This window comes from Pongo pygmaeus, chromosome 16 (assembly GCF_028885625.2).
Source record: "Pongo pygmaeus isolate AG05252 chromosome 16, NHGRI_mPonPyg2-v2.0_pri, whole genome shotgun sequence".
NCBI classification, from domain to species: Eukaryota; Metazoa; Chordata; class Mammalia; order Primates; family Hominidae; genus Pongo; species Pongo pygmaeus.
The window spans coordinates 28,882,795-28,901,960 of NC_072389.2; the positions used below are offsets into that span (position 1 = coordinate 28,882,795).

General features: G+C 42.2%; 1 protein-coding gene across 2 annotated transcripts in view; it reads left to right on the forward strand.

Annotated features, from left to right (window-relative positions):
• The window catches only part of GABRB3 (gamma-aminobutyric acid type A receptor subunit beta3), a 225,932-nt gene extending 207,076 nt beyond the window's left edge, over positions 1-18,856 (forward strand). For both annotated transcript variants that reach the window (XM_054451579.2, XM_054451578.2), the window contains exons 8-9: positions 2,416-2,660; positions 15,489-18,856. In XM_054451579.2, coding sequence (XP_054307554.1) covers positions 2,416-2,660; positions 15,489-15,830 — 587 coding nt within the window. In that variant the 3' untranslated portion in view covers positions 15,831-18,856. The remainder of the gene's footprint in view (positions 1-2,415; positions 2,661-15,488) is intronic.
• The last annotated feature ends 310 nt before the right edge of the window (positions 18,857-19,166 follow it).

The window sequence follows — 19,166 nt, forward strand, 5'->3', positions numbered from 1 at the left end:
GCCATTAGATTTCCAACAGCTCGAAATGATGGCTACAGACCCATAGAGGCAGAGCTGGGCTTTGGGTCTGGGCCATGTGGCTCCCCTTTACAGGCTGTGGACCACCACAATACAGCACCATCCACAGTATCCCACATAGCAGGTAAAGCAATAGAAGGAGTTAGTAAATGCATTGGCCTCTTAAGCTAAGAACTCATGTGGCATGTGGGTCCAAACTAGAAAGACCTGAAGCACTCACTGTGAAATCTTTTTGTTAGGGATTCCTGAGCCTGTGCCAATCAGCCTGGATCCAGGGTGCTAGCCCAGGTCCCTCTGGGGTTCATTTACCAGGCTGAGTGCCTGTGAGATGTACTGGCTGTACCTATTCCTGTGTGCCTTCAGCCCATTGTCTGGGACATCTGCTGAGGCCTGTGTCATACATGTCCATTCAAAATAGCCAGCAGGAGAGGCAAAGCCGTGTCTGAAGCAAAGCGCTCGGTCTTCCCAAATCCACGTTGAAGGGGGAAAAACGGTAGTGGCAACAACATTACAAACTTTTTGAATAATGGTGAGAATGCCTAATTTTGTAGCATTTGCATGGTGTTTTCACATTTATTTGTAAACAGTAATTATCCCATTGCCATTTTCAAATTTAAAAAGTCCCCAGGTGCACATGAATGTGATGTTAAAAGAGAATCTTAAAATATTCTGACATCTTGGATTTCCATACATTCCGTCAGCAACCATGGTTTGCAGTTCTACATAAAAAGAGTTTCTCAAGTCTTCAATTCTCTTCTTAGCTTTTAGTAGCAGTTCAGAGCTCAGTGGAGGGAGCGCTTGTGTTGGAGATGGAAGACTGGGCTGTCTAGCCTGCTCTGCAGCTGATTCCCAGGCCAGCTGAGCTCTGCAGTCTCGAGGTCCTCCCTGTGGGACACAGAGGATGAGGATGCTGCCTCCCAGGATAGGACGGGAAATCAGAGGGGATGAAATTGGAATGCTTAGTAAATTCAAACTCTGCCCTGGAGGGCTGGGCTGGGACCATGTGCAGAATGGCCTGGGCTGCGTCCCAGAGTACATATCGGGACAGTGCTGAACTGTAGGGCTGGCACTACCTCTTGGCCTCAGTGATGTCATGTGGGTTTTGGGTTACTGAGGATGAAGGATTATGGTTAGGCTCTCTCCTTTGAAAGTCTCCTTTTTGAGGGAAGCCTGACAAAGCAATGCAGAGGAACCTATTCTCTTTATTGGGTCCTGAAACCCACATCTTCACATTCACTGGCATCAGTGGCATAGCTAGAAAAGAGCTCAGCCCTCAAAGCTGTCTTGCTTCCTTGAGACGTATTAATATTTCAAAAATACGGTCTCCAAGAGAGCATGTCAGCTGCAGTACTACCATCCCACCCTACCACAAGGGAGTGATCCGTGCCTTTCCTGTAAGCACAGCTTAACTTAACTCAACAAGCTCTGGGCATGTCACTGACTTGCCTCCTGGTGTCTATGATCTCAGATGATTTAGTGCAGAATCTTGCGTCTATTGCTATGGGAGGGAGAATTGCAATACATGGTCCTTACATGGTTTTAGACTCAATTGAGCTCTATTTGGGAAACAATGAGATCATCCATACAATACTATGTAAAGAATTCAACATAACGACATTTAAAAAAAAGGATCTGACGAGTTGCCCCAGAGTATGGTGGGATTCTATAAGATGAATGAAATCATTAACCCTTAACTTGAGCAAACATTTCCTAAGCAGCTTATGTACAGATTCTTTCTTAGTTGAGGAGGGAAGTCGCTCTGTGAGATCATCTTCCCTCAGAAGCTTCACTCAGCTATTTCTTTCTCTTTGAGCTCAGGACTGGATCTCATGGCTAATAATTTTAAAAATCATTGCCTCATTCCTCTTGCTTCCAATAAGCATTGTAGTAGGAATTATTTTCTTCTCACAGGCTGCCTCACTGAGCTCTCGCTCATAGCCTTGCCTCTGCAGCCACAGACACCTCAAATTCATTCTTTTTCCTGGAGGTTTCTCATCTAGACACATTGTGCTTTATGCTAAATTCTGGGCTTATTTTTATTTTTTCCAGCATTCATAAAAACCACATTCTTTTTTCCTCCTCTACATATCTCTTCTTCTACTCTCAAAATTGCATCCTCTGTGATAGCAAGGTGTAGTGGGCAGGGGGACAGGTGGGGGAGGGAGATGCCCTGCACGGCTTCACTTCCCCAGGGTACAGGTGTCAGCTTGCTGTTCTGAGTGGTGACATGCGATCCAAATGACAAGATGTATGCTCTGTTGCATTCCAGTCACCCCGCAGTATTCAACCCATTATCTCCGACTACTTAAAGCTGTTTGAGGAAACATGAAAGGAAAGTGAAAAGTGAAGACCAGTGTGGCAAAGCTTCAGCCTCTCACCACTTTGTTTCTTTTCTAGGGATCACAACTGTGCTGACAATGACAACCATCAACACCCACCTTCGGGAGACCTTGCCCAAAATCCCCTACGTCAAAGCCATTGACATGTACCTTATGGGCTGCTTCGTCTTTGTGTTCCTGGCCCTTCTGGAGTATGCCTTTGTCAACTACATTTTCTTTGGAAGAGGCCCTCAAAGGCAGAAGAAGCTTGCAGAAAAGACAGCCAAGGCAAAGAATGACCGTTCAAAGAGCGAAAGCAACCGGGTAGGCTCTCCACCGCCTTGACCCCACCTGGCCCCTGCAGCTCAGCAGCTACTGCATTTACTCGCATGATCTTTCTTTGTTTTTTCCCCAGTAGTGTATGTCAAGCCACACACCCTTCTTGTACATGTGATATAGCCCTTATGACATGGCACCCAGGTGTTTTTTATTCAGGGGTTGCTCAAACCAGTCCAGTGGAGTCCTGGCCATCTAGCTAGGACTGGCCAGAGTTCACTGAAACCAGTGGTTGTAGGCTTACACAAAAAGGACTATTGGATTGGACAACAAAATTGACTTTTGACATTTCTGTGCACATTGACCCTGGCCCGGTTGCTTTTTGCCCAGGTAAAGCATTCCCCAACAATTGCTTTCATTACTCCAGTCTACCCGCAGGGCACAGACCTAGGCTTTCTTCCTCTCACCATTAAGCTCCTTAAAACAGTGACTATCTGGATGGGCAGCCTATTGAGAAGTGGAGCGCATTCTTGAATTTGGGTGAGGGCATTTGGACTGGGGCTGGTTAATCTCTGGCCTGGTGTTGAACACAAGGGAGAGGGTCAACATGGAGCTGGCAATGAAAGACTCCCTTGCCCTTTCTGAATTCTCCACTTACAGAAGTGAGTAACAGGGCCTAATGGTTTTTAAATATACTTGCATCAGCTTTGTGTAGGACTTGGGCAGGCTTGATGATCATAATCTGAAATATTTCCTCGTGCATGTCACAGGGTTTCCTATAAAACAAGCATTAGTGTTGATGCTGCAGAAGCCAAAATCATCTATAGTTTCCTACAAAGAGAACAAAACCTGTGGGTCTGGAAAGAATGAAACGTTGGGGTGGAGAGTGTGAATTTGTTCTACGGAAGCATTTTTCCAAAATGTGTCAATATTCCTTTAGTTGTAAAATTATCAATTTGATGATCCAGCATGCTGCCATTCTTTGCACTGGAGCAGGCACACCATCTCTTGTCCACCTGCCCAGTGGCCACAGTCCTCTAGAGAAAAAGCAAAGTCCAAAAGGAATGCACAAGGCAGGAGCAGTGCTCTCTCTGGAAGCTCTCATAGATCTGCCGTGGCCCCGGCCCCTCCCAGTTGTGTTCTGCAAAAAGCCAGGGTTGGGCAGACCTAGACACTTTGTTTTATGAAGTCCATGAATTTTCTAAAGCCCTTGCACACCCTCCTCCAGCCCAGCCCAACTCAGCAATGCTGTTACATCCTTCCAACCACAAAGCCACTTTATCTTTAGATGTCATTTCGGCTTATATAAAAGCAGTATGTTATTGTGATTATAAACAACATTTGAATGAAAGCACATTATAGTTCCAGTATAATTTTTAAAATTTATCCTTCCACCTCTTCTATCCCTTCAAATCCTCAAGGATATATTTCTACCTGTTTACATGTTGGGTTTCTTCCCACATTTTTTTTTAATTCTTCGTGTTAAACTTACTGTTAGGCCATTCTTCTGTTGCTATAAAGGAATACCTGAGACTGGGAAATTTACAAAGAAAAGAGGTTTAATTGGTTCACAGTTCTGCAGATTTTACAGGAAGCATGGCAATAATGTCTGCCCAGCTTCTGAGGTGGTTTCAGGAAGCTCACAATCATGGTGGAAGTCAAAGTGGGAGCTGCAGGCACGTTACATGGCAAAAGTGGGAACAAGGAGGAGGGGAAGATGCCACATACTTTAAAACAGCCAGATCATCTCATGAGAAGTCACTGACTATCACAGACAACACCAAAGGGATGGTGCTAAACAATTCTTGAGGAATCTGTGTCCCCACTCAAATCTCATTTCAAATTGTAATCCTCAGTGTTGGAGGTGGGGCCTGGTGGGAGATGATTGGATCACAAGGGCGGTTTATCATGAATGGTTTAATACCACAATACCACCCTGCTTGGTGCTGTCCTCGTGAGATGTGCCTGCTCCCCCTTTACTTTCTGCCATGATTATAAGTTTCCTGGGGCTTCCCCAGAAACCGAGAGGTGCCAGCACCATGCTTCCTGTACAGCTTGCAGAACTGTGAGCCAGTTAAACCTCTTTCTTTATAAATTACCCAGTCTCAGGTATTTCTTTCTTTCTTTCTTTCTTTTTTGAGATGGAGTTTCACTCTTGTTGCCCAGGCTGGAGTGTGATGGCGCGATCTTGGCTCACAGGCACCTGCCACCATGCCCAGCTAATTTTTATATTTTTAGTAGAGACAGGGTTTTGCCATGTTGGCCAGGCTGGTCTCGAACTCCTGACCACAGATGATCCACCTGCCTTGGCCTCCCAAAGTGCTGGGATTACAGGCGTGAGCCACTATGCCGGCCCAGTCTCAGGTATTTCTTTATAGCAATGAGAGAATGGCCTAATACAGCTACCACCAGGCCCCACCTCCAGTACTGGGGATTACAGTTCAACATGAGATTTGGGCAGGGACACAGATCCAAACCGTATCACATACTTATTTCTCAAGCCTGTGGAGATTTTCTTGCTCTATCCTGTGCCCTCCATGCCTTTAATGGGTCCACACCTCCCAGCGAACACAGTAGCTCCTTGGAGGACTGCCTGTGCCCATAGGCCTGGCAGAGGCCCACGAACATTCATGAACCCATGGAAGCACATTAAGTGAATGTAAATGGCTCCTTCCTTTCAGCACAGCATAAAAAGAGTTGGTCAGAAAACTGAGGATCTGTGAATAAAACCAGATTTTTCACAGGCAAAACTATCTTGAATTTCTTAGTGGAAAATATACTTAGTATCATACTGTTATGTTTCTAAATAGGTCCTCATCCTACTAGGAACACACAATACGCTTTGGTCATGCTGTTTCCAAGGAAACTAGAATTCATCACATCATTATTGTTTCCATCACAGAGGCGCACATATCCACACATACACATACAATGCTGTCTTTCCAAATTTCCTCTTAATTTAAACAGATTATAAATTTTTTTCTTCTAAATGTGACTGTTTAAAACAGTCAAATTGTGGTGCTGCAGAAATACCTTTCTGGGTACGAGGCTTAAAATCTAAGATAAAAACAAAAAGACAAAAAAACTCTAGCATCCATAGAGAAAATTAGCAGGATGTAGAAAAAGTATATTATAAATTAAATGCAAAAGAAATTTTTCGTTGATTCATGAGTCCATGTTTATTGTTTGGTTTTTCAAAAATCTGTTTCTCTGTTTTCTCGGCAATCTTAGTAAGGCCTTTATATATTTACATGGTTAAGAATCTGTATTGTAGATCGGTACTTAAGGTTTGAAGTCAACATATGATTATATGTATGCTAATTCTAAATGCATATTTGATGCTCCTAAAGATAAACATTAAAAATTGTTCCTGAGTACACCTAAGACTTTAGTGATAATTTTTAAGTAGAAATGTAACTCCCAAAAAGTTTATATCAAGTAATGTGGATGAATGAAAGGAACATGAGAAAAGAATCAAATTTTACGTGAAACAGAAGTGGTACTGTATACACAACCTAACAGCTTCTACAGTCCTTTGTTTCTTTTTTTAACTATCATTTTAGCTTCAAGGGTACATGTGCAGGTTTGTTATATGGCTAAAGTGCATGTCACAAGGGTTTGGTGTACGGATTATTTCCTCACCCAGGTAATGAGTATAGTGCCCAAAAGGTAGTTTTTTGATCCTCTTCGTCCTCTCACCCTTCACACTCAAGGGGTCCCTGGTGTCTGCTGTTTCTTTTTTTTCGTCCATTCATACTCGGTGTTTAGCTCCCACTTATAAGTGAGAACATGCAGTATTTGTTTTTCTGCTCCTGTGTTAGTTACCTTAGGATAATGTCCTCCAGCTCCATCCATATTGTTGCAGAGGACATGATCTTCTTTTTATGGCTGCATAGTATTCCATGCTGTATATGTACCCCACTTTCTTTATCCGGTCCACTGTTCATGGGCATTTAGATTGATGCTCTGTCTTTACTATTGTGAATAATGCTGTGATGTGTCAGGGATAGCACCTGGGATTGCGTCTCAGTGTGGTCAGCAACACCCCTGCAGCTTTCCCCTGACTGACAGCTGCTGGCTCCACAGCAGGGACTTGGCTTGTCATTGTCTTTCTTGAGACCACTTTCTGTGTCATGTAAGACATCTCAAGAGAAAACAGTACCCTTATGGACACTGTAGGCCACCAGTAACTGCCTCTTGGTACTATGGTTTTAGTGACCCTACTGTAAAATATGAGTAGATTTTCCTTATATTTAGTATTTATGCCATATTTTAACCTAGTAATTGATTCATGAATGCTTAAGACATTCACATATTCACTTAGTATCTCCCCAGACTAGTGGTACCATGTAAGCCTTGACCTTAATTTATTTGTGCATACCATCTGTTTGTTCCTGAGTTGTTTCTGTACCCAAGAGTTCATCTTTGGTTGTAATTCATGCATTATGGTTGCAAGCCTTGCGATATTTTACAAGTTTACCAATTAGTATTTGAATTTCATGAGGTGGTAGAGAGTCATAATTCTTGGCAAGGAATCAGAGCTGCAGACTCAACATCATTCTTACTAAAGAGCAAGATTTCATTCTTCACGTGGCAAGTCCTTTCTCATTCTTCTAAAACGACAGTATTTTACTTAACTAGAAGCTGGAAGAAAATTAGAGAATGAGATATCAACTGTGTGCCAATCTGATGACATATTTTAGGAAAAAACAAAAAATCTCTCTGTGCTATATTCTGAATGAGATGTTTTTAGTCTTTGAATGTTTGCACCTGTCAAGGTTATAGAGCAGGAAGAAAAACTTCATTGAAATCAATGGTTCTAATTATAGTAGATATGAGATGAACCCTTCAAAATAAAGAGTATTCATGAAATGGTTTAAAAATTGCAAGTCATCTGTCATTCTATGAAGGGCATTTCAGCCTTGTATTTCACCCACAATCTCTTCTTTCTACTTTAAGACTTAAATTCTAGATAATAGAAATGGAAATATTTAAGTTATTTGGTTCCTAAGATTTAACAGATTTTTAATAACCCTTTAGTTCTTTCAGAAAAAAAAAATCCATGAGTAATTTTGGTGGAAATTTTCTACATACTGGTTCATGCTTAAATGAAAACCATACAAATGTAAAACCATAAATAAAGCAGCCAAACTATTTCACACTAAGATCTTATTAATTCAATATATATTCAGGTTCCTTTTCACACTAGAATGAGAGTTACCTGCACTGTTGTTTCCATTACAAGTGTTCACCCACTCTGAAATAAGAATAATGTAAACTTGTGTTGGTTCTTGAGTTCTTTCTCACATGTGCTATGTCCTAAGACAGCTACCAGCTAGTCATACATGTCCAAAGCCCCCAAGAGCACTGTAGTTTTGTAAATTATTAACAACATAGGTGGGGAGGTGGGTTTGACTTCCCGCAGTCTAAGTTTTCTTCACTAGAGTTCAAGGGCACAGCCTTAGAGACCCACCTTCGTGAGGTCGTTTCCCAAACACAGCACTGGCCACAGCGCTGGGGAAGACAGGACATGATTCATACAGATTTGTATCTAAATCTTGAAAACTCAAGTCAACATTTATTTTACCCGATGTCTTGTGTCTTCACTCTCCCTGTGCAGTTCCTGAAGTCCCCACCTACGTGATGACCCATTCCCCTTCCATTGTCCTGTCCTCTCTACCTAGAATGCCTTTCTTCTTGGTCCACATTTTCCCTCCAAGATCTAAGCCAGATGTTTTCTCCATGACATTTTCCTTGGTTGTTTTTTGTTTTTTTGTTTGTTTGTTTGTTTTTGTTTTTGTGACAGAGTCTCGCTCCATCGCCCAGGCTGGAGTGCAGTGGCGTGATCTCAGCTCACTGCAACCTCTGCCTCCTGGGTTCAAGTGATTCTCCTGCCTCAGCCTCCCAAGTAGCTGGGACTACAGGTGCCTGCCACCACACCCAGCTAATTTATATATATATATATATTTTTAGTAGAGACAGGGTTTCACCATGTTGGCCAGGATGATCTTGATCTCCTGACCTCGTGATCCGCCCACCTCGGCCTCCCAAAGTGCTGGGAATTACAGGCATGAGCCACTGCACCCAGCCAACATTTTCCTTGATATTTTGCCTACCACTTGTCTGCATCCTGCCCCCATCACTCCCTGCTCTAAGCAGTTGGTTTTATTTCTGTTCTCCCAACTTATGGGGCACATGCTTTATACTTGTGAAAATGGCAGATCACTCACATCCCATGTGCCCAGCAAGCTTTGCCTCCTAGACAGCATCTGACTCTCTGGATCTTCCAAAATATGCACACCCATGACGCGGACGTGGTACACGTGCTCTTGTAACATGTGTCCATGAATGAGTGCTATTTGTCATGGATTTGGTCACACTGGAAAGGTATGTTTTTTCCACTTTCCTAGTGGGAAGAGAGGACAAGGCTTATAAATGTCATCTTTATAAAGCCGGGTAAAACTGAGTCATTAGAATCGTCAAAGTTCATCTGACTAAACAGATTGCAAAATACTCCCCTTTTTTCCTTTAAGAAAAGACATTCCTCTCCTTGGTATTTCACTCCACGAATTTGTTAATTCTGGTCTACTAGATTTTGATAAAAGGAGCTTTTTATATGTTATTTTATCACTAGAAAAGAGATGGTATTTAAAAGTGTGTTTAGGCCAGGTGCGGTGGCTCAAGCCTGTAATCCCAGCACTTTGGGAGTTGGAGGCGGGAGGATCACTTGAGCCTGGGAATTCCAGATCAGCCCGGACAACAAAGAGAGACCTTGTTTCTACTATGTATATATGTGTGTGTGTATGTATATATATACACTTTATATATATACACACTTTATATATACACACTTTATATATATATACACTTTATATATATACACACTTTATATATATACACTATATATATACACTATATATATAAATAAATATATAAATATATATAAATAAATATATATAAATATATATATATAAATAAATATATATGTATAAAATAGCCAGGTGTCAGCTACTTGGGAGGCTGAGGCAAGAGGATCACTTGAGCCCAGGTATTTGGGGCTGCAGTGAGCTGTGGTCACGCCACTGGACTCAAGCCTAGGCAACAGAGCAAGACCCTGTCTCTAAAAAGTAATAATTGTCAATGTGTTTAAAAGGCAACATGCAGTATTTTTTCAAATGCACTTGTTGATTATTTCAGGTCTCATCAGTTAGACCCCTTGAGGGTGAGTACCTTCTTGTGTTCACTTTGTGCTCCTGACTAAGGACAGGGAAAGATGGTGACATGTAGCAGCCGCATGGTAATGTTTTAATGAATGGTCTTGAACAATCCCAGCCCCTTCGTGGAAGTGCATTCTCCAGTGAGGCATCCCATGTCCTGAAGTGGACGACTGGGCTTTTCTTCATCTCACAGTTTTGTTATTTAAAACATTGCATTGTCTGTAGAGAACATTTTTCTCAAGCTAAATAATGCTTTGTTTTTTTCTGTCTTCAGGAAAACGTTTTCACTTTTCTGATATTGTAATTCCCAAACCATTTAGTATTATTGAAAAGAACAAATTCTGCGTTACTACGCAGTGGCTCACGCCTGTAATCCCAGCACTTTGGGAGGCTGAGGTGGGAGGATCACAAGCTCAGGAGATGGAGACCATCCTGGCTAACATGGTGAAACCCCGTCTCTACTAAAAATACAAAAAATTAGCCGGGCGTGGTGGTGGGCGCCTGTAGTCCCAGCTACTTGGGAGGCTGAGGCAGGAGAATGGTATGAACCCGGGAGGCAGAGCTTGCAGTGAGCCGAGATTGCACCACTGCACTCCAGCCTGGGTGACAGAGCGAGACTCTGTCTCAAAAAAAACAAAACAAAACAAAAAACACCTACAAGCATCTTCCACCTTTAATTATCTTCTGACTCATCATCAGATAAATTTTAAACATAGAAGCTTACCATTTAAGTAGAACTGTTTAAAATGCTGTATATTCTAATACAATCGAATTGAGCTTATTTGATAAATGACCTCAATTTATCAAATCCCTTTTCATGGTAACCAAATATGCTTTCTCTCATGATTCAAAATCAGACATATTTGGTGGGGTACCAAGCATATTCGTTGCAGTAAATGGAATGAATGGAACACCCCAAATGAACAGGAACACATTGGTTGACCCCCGCTCCCAGGCCCTCTCCATAACAAGATTCCCAGTGTGAGCCAGGCAGCTCATTCTCTCCACCCACTTCTTTCCTTTGTGGCACAAGGTACGGTAGAAGATGCTGGAAGGAGATAAAGACCAGTGGACAAGCTTCTCTCCTGGAGAATCTTGCTGTGAATCATTCTTATTGCAAAGACCAGCGGGGCTGCCCAGTCAAGCCCTCCTCCCTGCAGCACGCAGGGCAGGTTCAGGTTACCCCTTCTTAGGGATAGTGAATGACTACTCTTGCCCAGGAAGATGTGGCCCTAGCAATCCCACAGCTAGCCCTAGGTGGCCTGCACAAGGGACATGCTACTGCCATGGCACCTGTTTCAGCCACACCTGAATTTAACTGTTGGGCTTCTCTTGCCATATCCTCTTGGTACAATGAGAAACTCTGTCTCCCAAACCAAGGAATGCTTCCATTGTCTTAAAGACATGCAGACACACTTTGTCATTTAAAGAGTTTTGCTGCTAATCATCCCATGGAAAGAAAACAGAAAGGACAGATATGTAACAGAAGGCCGGGTGTGGTGGCTCACACCTGTAATCCTAGCACTTTGGGAGGCCAAGGTGGGAGGATCACCTGAGGTCGGGAGTTTGAGACCAGCCTGACCAACATGGAGAAACCCCATCTCTACTAAAAATACAAAATTAGCTGGGCGTGGTGGCACATGCCTGTAATCCCAGCTACTCGGGAGGCTGAGGCAGGAGAATCGCTTGAACCCAGGAGGAAGAGGTTGCGGTGAGCTGTGATTGCTCCACCGCACTCCTGCCTGAGCAACAAGAGTGAAACTCTATTTCAAAAAAAAAAAAGTCAACATTTTACCAAGGTCTAACATTCCAGGTGCTTTTAAGATACAAGCTCCATTAGAATTTTCCTTCTGCTGGATAAAAAATATAAGAAAATGCCCTCCTCACCTCCCCACATCATGTGTCTCCATGAAGGGCCTTCTTCCAGCACAGGTGGTGTGATCTCGGTCCATTCCCATCTCCAAGCACTCAGCCTGGCCATCCTCCATTCTAAGAAGACTACTCCGTCCAGTGGAGGACAGATGAGGTCACTATCTGACGACTTCTAAACCAATGCTGCCTGTAAACTATAAGGAAGACCCCATGGTGACACTCTTCATCCTATAACTGTAGGATGTAGCATTGGTTTAGAAGCACTGGCCCCACCTGGGCTCATGGCACACTTGCTGCAGTGTGGACGCTCCTGCTAGGAGCTCACAGGGGACAGGAGTGCATGGGCCGGGGTGGGATTGGAGTGCTGAGTGACTTTCCACTACTTCCCCAGCCCCTGAGCTGCGGAGATTCAGCACTGGGCAGGCAGAGGCCCAGTGTTGCTGCTGTGGGCATGCCGTGTGTGTCTCGAGGCTTAGGGAAAACCCGGAGATGTGTTGCAGTAGCCAGGGGAGCAGTTATTCACGGGCTTCAGGCATTTCCATTGCAGACTCCACTAAAGGAAACAGAAACCATTGCAGGGCGCTCTCCCTGGGGCCCCTCGCTGCACTCTCTTCTCAAATTCAATTTCTTATAGCTTGAGTTGCACTTCAGAAATCTATGACTTTCTACCTACTAATTACTCTTCCTTCCTGTTCCCTAGAGAGTTAAATTGAAATTCTTTCACATGACATACAAAAAACAAAAACCTCACTGGCCTGAATCTAATCTGTGTTTCCACCCAGCACTAGGTGTACTTTTCTGTTGTGATAAGAGGATACGAAAGTGATAATGGCACTGATGATGGTAGTGACCTCATCTGTCTCAGGCTTAGTATGTGCTGGGAACGGTGTTTGCCTTTCTCAAAATATTTCAGGTGCTCTTCAAGCCTTTGCTTGTGATGTTTTTGCTGCATTTTGTCTGAAAAATTTCTACTCGTTCTTTGAGGCACAATGCAAATATATCTTCCCTCTCACCTCCTATAGTAGTTTTGATTGCCACTGTAACAGATTACCACAAATTTAGTAGCTTCAAATGACACCGTGTTTTATCTCATGATTCTGTTAGGCCACACGTGCAGGTACAGTGAGACTTGGCTGGGTCCTTCCCTTAGGGTGTCAGGAGGCTGAAATTAAAGTATTGGCAATCTGTGCTCCTTTCCTTTCTGCAAGCTCTGGGGTTAACTGTGCTTCCAGAATCATTCAGGTGCTTGGTCAAATACAGCTCCCTGTGGTTGTAAATTGAGATCCCCATTGCCTTGGCTGGATCTTATGGTAGTTCTATTTTTAGTTATTTGAGAAACCTCCATACTGTTTTCCATAATGGCTGTACTAATTTATATTCCCACCAACGGTGTTTAAGAGATCCTATTTCTTGGCTGTCTTGCCAGCACCTGTTATTTTTGTCTTTTTGATAGTAGCCATTCTAACTGGGGTGAGATGATATCTCATGTGGCTTTGATTTGCGTTTTCCTGATTAGTGATGTTGAGCATTTTTTTCTTGTGCCTGTTGGCCATTTGTATGTCTTCCTTTAAGACATGTCTATTCAGATCCTCTGTCCATTTTTTAATGAGATTATTTGATTTTGGGCTGTCAGCTGGAGCCCATCTTTGCTCCTATCAGCTGCCTTGTTCCTTCTTATGTTTTCCCTACAGCCTTTCCATCAAGGGTGACTCAAGTCCTCAGGTTTTGAGTTCCTCTGCTTTTATCTCTCTGACTTTTTCTCTTGCTTCCTGTTGGAGAAAGTTCTCTACTTTTGAAGGTGTGATGAGATTGAACCCACCTGGACAATCCAGGGTCATCTTCCTATCTTAGAGTATGTGCCCTTAATGACATGCACAAAGTCACTTTTGCTTAGGGTTACATACTCACAGAATCTGGTGAGTATGGCGAGCTTGGTACTGAGCAATGAATGGGCTCACTGCCTGATGTGCTGGAAACCAATACGATGGCACCAGATTTTGAGTAAATAAAAGTTTTATTTCAAGTCAACTGGCAAGGAGATAGGAGGAAATGATCAAATCTGTTTCCTGGAACTGGGGTTTGGGGCAGGTTTTATAGGCAGAGGGTAATGAGGCGTGTTCTGATTGGATCTTGCAATGAGGTGATGCTGGGAGGTATGGTCTGACTGCATCCTGCCATGGGTCCGATCTGATTGGATGCTGGATCCTGCCATGTGGTGGTTGCTTCTTAACTCTTCAGTCTGAGCACTTAGGTTCCACCCATGGTTTTATGCTTGGTTCATCTGGCCATGCTTAGGTTACGTGAGTTTCAACCTGGGGGTTCATGGCAACTGAAAATAACTCACCATGTTATTATACAAGGTTGAACCAGATTGGGTTGATCCTGTGGTTACAACCTCCCTGGTGGCCATTACCCTGATGACCACCTCACTTTCCCCAAGCATAATGAAGTGACCCAGAGTGGTATTACCAAACCTGTAGACATCTGAGAGTCCTCTTTGGTGCTTTTCCACCACAGTCTGTGAGTGGTCCCTGGATGTGTGCAGCCCTTCCTGTGTCACAGCCCCCTTGAAGTCTGAGGCCATCCCACCAGCGGTCTTATCCCTACTTGGAACTCCATACAGGCCCAGCGCCTTCTCAGGCAGGACTTCTCTCACCACCTCACCTCCTGCTCATCTAGCTGGATGCCACTGATGAAATTAAAGTGTATACGGAAGGCGGGAAGACACAAATTAATACGGCAATAAATTATTCCTACACAAAATAACTGTGTTTTGTGAAAGATTCGTGGAGGAAGCCACAGATACTTAATCTATTACTGGAACACGGGGTAGGCTTTCCACAGCCTAAAATAGGACAAAGAAAATGGCCCTCCAAGCAAAGAAAGGGAAGAGAGATAGGGAAGTGTGGGGCTTGCTGGAGTGAAAGCCCAGGGGACTGTGGAATGGTCCTTGGGTCTGTGGCAGGGATGGGTACTGCTCAGAAAGCAGATGCTACTAGTTCATTTCAGAAAGGACTCCACTGGGGCCCCCAGCCCCAGGATGTTCTGTGAAAGGTTGAAAGTTCCAGTGAAGACCAACCCACAAACAGAATGGACCTTTGGCATCATCATGAAATGTCTGAAGCTATATTTGGCACAGAATAAAATGCTATCATTGTAAAGTTTGGCTCCATTGTGGGAAGGGAATTTCATCTATTTTATATATAGCCCTTCAAAAAGAAGTCTCCTACCAGAACCAGTATTGGGCAAGGAGAGCCTACCTGAGTTGGGGTGGGGGGTGTCTGTATCTACTCCACAGAAGTCATCAGGAGTGCCCTTCAATCACAGGACTATTCATGTGTTTCTCTGTAGTAATTTGGGTGTGTTATATCATCAGAAAAGGGAACAAGATGACTTCCAAAGACAAATGGGAGAATATAGTTATTATTCAAAGTATAGTTGTGAAAATGGTTAGAGCACCTAAGTTAACATCTTGAAAATCATTTGTACTTTAATTTTTTCAGTAAGGATTTGTATCCATAATGTGAAATTGCAATTTGAAAAAGCCCCTCCCTCTTATTTCATCTAATCTCTTACATGAGCATTTTTAGATCAAGGAAATAAAAATCTCTCAACTGCAATTAACCTCCAAAATGACATTTTCCAATAAAACGGAGTGCTGGATTTGACAGATGTACAGTTTCTCGTAAAACATGCAACGTGATGGCATGACATCATTCTGTCCGGGATCTGCATAGGGAAATTATGCTGCTGGCTGTCTAACCATGTGCATTTTCCTTCCAATTAGGTGGATGCTCATGGAAATATTCTGTTGACATCGCTCGAAGTTCACAATGAAATGAATGAGGTCGCAGGTGGTGTTGGCGATACCAGGAATTCAGCAATATCCTTTGACAACTCAGGAATCCAGTACAGGAAACAGAGCATGCCTCGAGAAGGGCATGGGCGATTCCTGGGGGACAGAAGCCTCCCGCACAAGAAGACCCATCTACGGAGGAGGTCTTCGCAGCTCAAAATTAAAATACCTGATCTAACCGATGTGAATGCCATAGACAGATGGTCCAGGATCGTGTTTCCATTCACTTTTTCTCTTTTCAACTTAGTTTACTGGCTGTACTATGTTAACTGAGTGACTGTACTTGATTTTTCAAAGACTTCATTTAACACTGAGTGAAATATTACTCTGCCTGTCAAGTTTTTATACCTGTACACACACACACACACACACACAAGCAGACACACATATATACATACGCAATTGTATATATATGTGAACTTTCTCAGCATATATATAAAATACACGTGTATATGAGGATGTATGTGTATATGTTTATACACACAGGAGTCAGTGCCCATGTGTATGGAAGACAAATACACATACATATATACATTTTGCAGCTATGGACAATTTACCACAGGATGCATATTAAAGAAAGTCATAGTTTTTTTCTTTTTTAATTGAAAGGGACAAGTATCATCTAAATATTATGCCTTGAGAATGAGGGCGTGAAACACAATATCATCCCCAAATGTGTCTTCTATTATCATAAGTTAGATGTTTTAGTTTAAAAATCAGAAAGACATTCTTAGTTAATCTTTGAAAACTCATACAGTGGTATTGCTAGTTTAAAACGAGTCACTTACTTCATATCCTCTCGTTCAGTTTAGTAAGCGAAGGCTTCTTGGCTTCTCTGGTGATGGGGTTTGTTTTCATCGGGCATATGTTTTCTGTAATGGTTTAGTGGCTGGGGTGAGCCACTGGCAGTGTGCTTACCTGTTGTCTTAAACATAGATAGATCCCACGTTGATGTCTGAACGACCGTCTTTTGAAAACCCATCGGGAGTGAATGGCATCTCATTGTAAGTACTCTAATATACAGTGTGTAGTTTGTTTCTGTTGTTCACTTGGAGTGGATCCAGCTTCACTGTCGTGTGCGAACACAGTGGCACATTTGGCCAATGACATTTCAATCACTGAAAATGTGCTCTACATCTCATATGGATTTCTAGGCCTGATATCCAACAGAAAGCATAGACGTCTCAGGTTATTCGTTACTCTAAGGTAAAACCATCTAGGATGATTTTCCCCCTTGCAGTTATGTTATCATTCTTATAACATTGTATGTTAATAGAAAATATATTTGCATAATATGCATATATATGTATATTTACCAAGATTTTGTTTCTTACGCTTGCTATCATGGCAGCATGCGATGTCATATTTTCCTTTATGTGATGTAACTACTTTCTGTTATCTAGAAATTAAGATTGAAGCTAAAACACTTCTACTGTTCAATTTCAGAAACTAAGAATCATCCATCCTCATGCCTTTATTTCTGTATCTGACATATTTCATAAGCACATCCAACTACTCCTAGACTGACTAGGATTCTGCAGGAACACGACCCGTACACACCACGCGTCACCCAATGACCCATGACCGTTCTCTGAGGCAAAGAAGGGCAACCTGACAGCAAACACGGTCACTGTTGGTTCCTTCTGATCCACAGCCTCATCAGTATTTGGACTTTTTAAAGCTCGTAGAAACAAGACAAGGTGCACCGGTTTCATAGACGCAACCTTAACTTACTATTTAGATGAGATCTTTCTAAAGAAAAAAAAAAGAGATGATATATTTTTTGTAAACAATATTTCTATCACAGGCATCCATAAACTGAAATGACTACAGTTGTGCAAACAGGTGTCACAGTGAAGTTGAGCATTTGGAGAAAAAAATAAAAAGCAAAATTTGCAGGAAGAACTGCTAAATTAATACTTTATCCCAAAATGCCACGTATGCCTCACCCTCTCTGTTCTATCCAAAACCAAGGACCAGAGTGCTCCAATGGTTGGCCCCCAGTTGTCTTGATGTAGGTAGAGGCACCACCCTTCCCGAGGATGCATGTGGTGTGTGGACTATCCCCATGAGCTGACCACTACTTGATTTTTCTTTGGTGGCCGTAACAACCTTTAATTTGTGGGCATCTGCAACAGTTCAAAACCCACCATCGGATAAAACATAATCCACAAAATCTCACGCTAGAGGCAATTACCTACTTTTAGACCCTTTTCCCTCTTTCATTCCTATCTTTTTCCTCCTAATCACTGCTCTCTGGTTTTATTTTCATCTGGAGACTAGCCAGGGATTTCTTTGGCTTTGGCTTTTCTCTGACAATTTTTTCCACGGGTAACAATGGGGGATCCTAAAAGTTAAACAGATTGGGAAAACCTTGTAAGTGGCCTTATCATTATTATCATGTTAAAGAAAAAAAATACATTTGCAAAGACCTTATCCCTTTCAATACTTCAGGTATCTTTTTCTGTATCCAGTAATTAAAGATGTGAGGTCCACATGCAGAAGAGGGACCCCAAAATGTAAATGGATGTGGACAAAAACAGTCAATGGTCTATTTAAGTGTATAATTTATACTATTCAGAACTGTGACATTAATTCTTTCTGGGAGAAAAGTGATTTAAAACTTTTTTGATGCATAGTTGAGGTACCCAAATATCAAAGGCAGAGACCCCATGGGACTCCAAAGAGCTGCAGTCTCCTTCCCAAGGTTTTCTGGATATAAATTTGCATGGTATAGTCATAATAGCTTTTGAGCTTTTTATATGCATTTGGCACCAAGACTGGGATCCACAACTTTGTAGACACTGCGATGAAGTTAACATATTAGCTATACTATAAATAGTGTTTGTAACTACACACACACACACACACACACACATACACAAATACATACATATATTCTGTAAAAACAAAAAAAACTTTTTAAGATCCTTGGGTATGTGTTTGCTTTACTCCATTTCAGAAGAAAATTACTTTTCTTCTAACAAAATTATTTTATAGCTTCTCCATTTTTAAAACTTGTGAGAGCATTGAGAAGAGAACTCTGACTGTGTTAACAGAAGAGAGTTGAATTGGAGTCTCTGTTGTGTTAAAATGACCTCTTGTTACTCCACAGTAGTTATTTGAGCCAGTGACTGAGTCGCGTTGAGGAATTCTGAACCTGGACCTCTGACATTGTTGGGAGGTGGCTGTTACCCACACCCAGACCTCTTGAGTAAAGAGAGAAACGTTATCATTGGGGATATAATGAGATTTCTTTCTTAACAATTGAAAGTAATAAAAAGTTAATTTTCTAAGTAGTCCTGTCTTTCCAAAATGCGCCACAGGGGCTCAAGATCTACAGAAGAATCTTGTTATGACAGTTTGTTATTACCCATATTCAGATATCCTTGAGATAATGGAAGAGCCCTGCTACATAACTCCCTACAGAGAAAGACTGATAGACTTGAGTAGTCCTTAAAACAAGTGTTACTCCTGTTCACCAACCCCGGGACTATGGAGGGGTTTCACTGTCTATACCATGCGACATCCATTTCCCCCTGAATCTCAGACGAACTAGAAAGTATGTCATGATAACATTTCCATTAGATTTGGAAGCTACTTGTACAT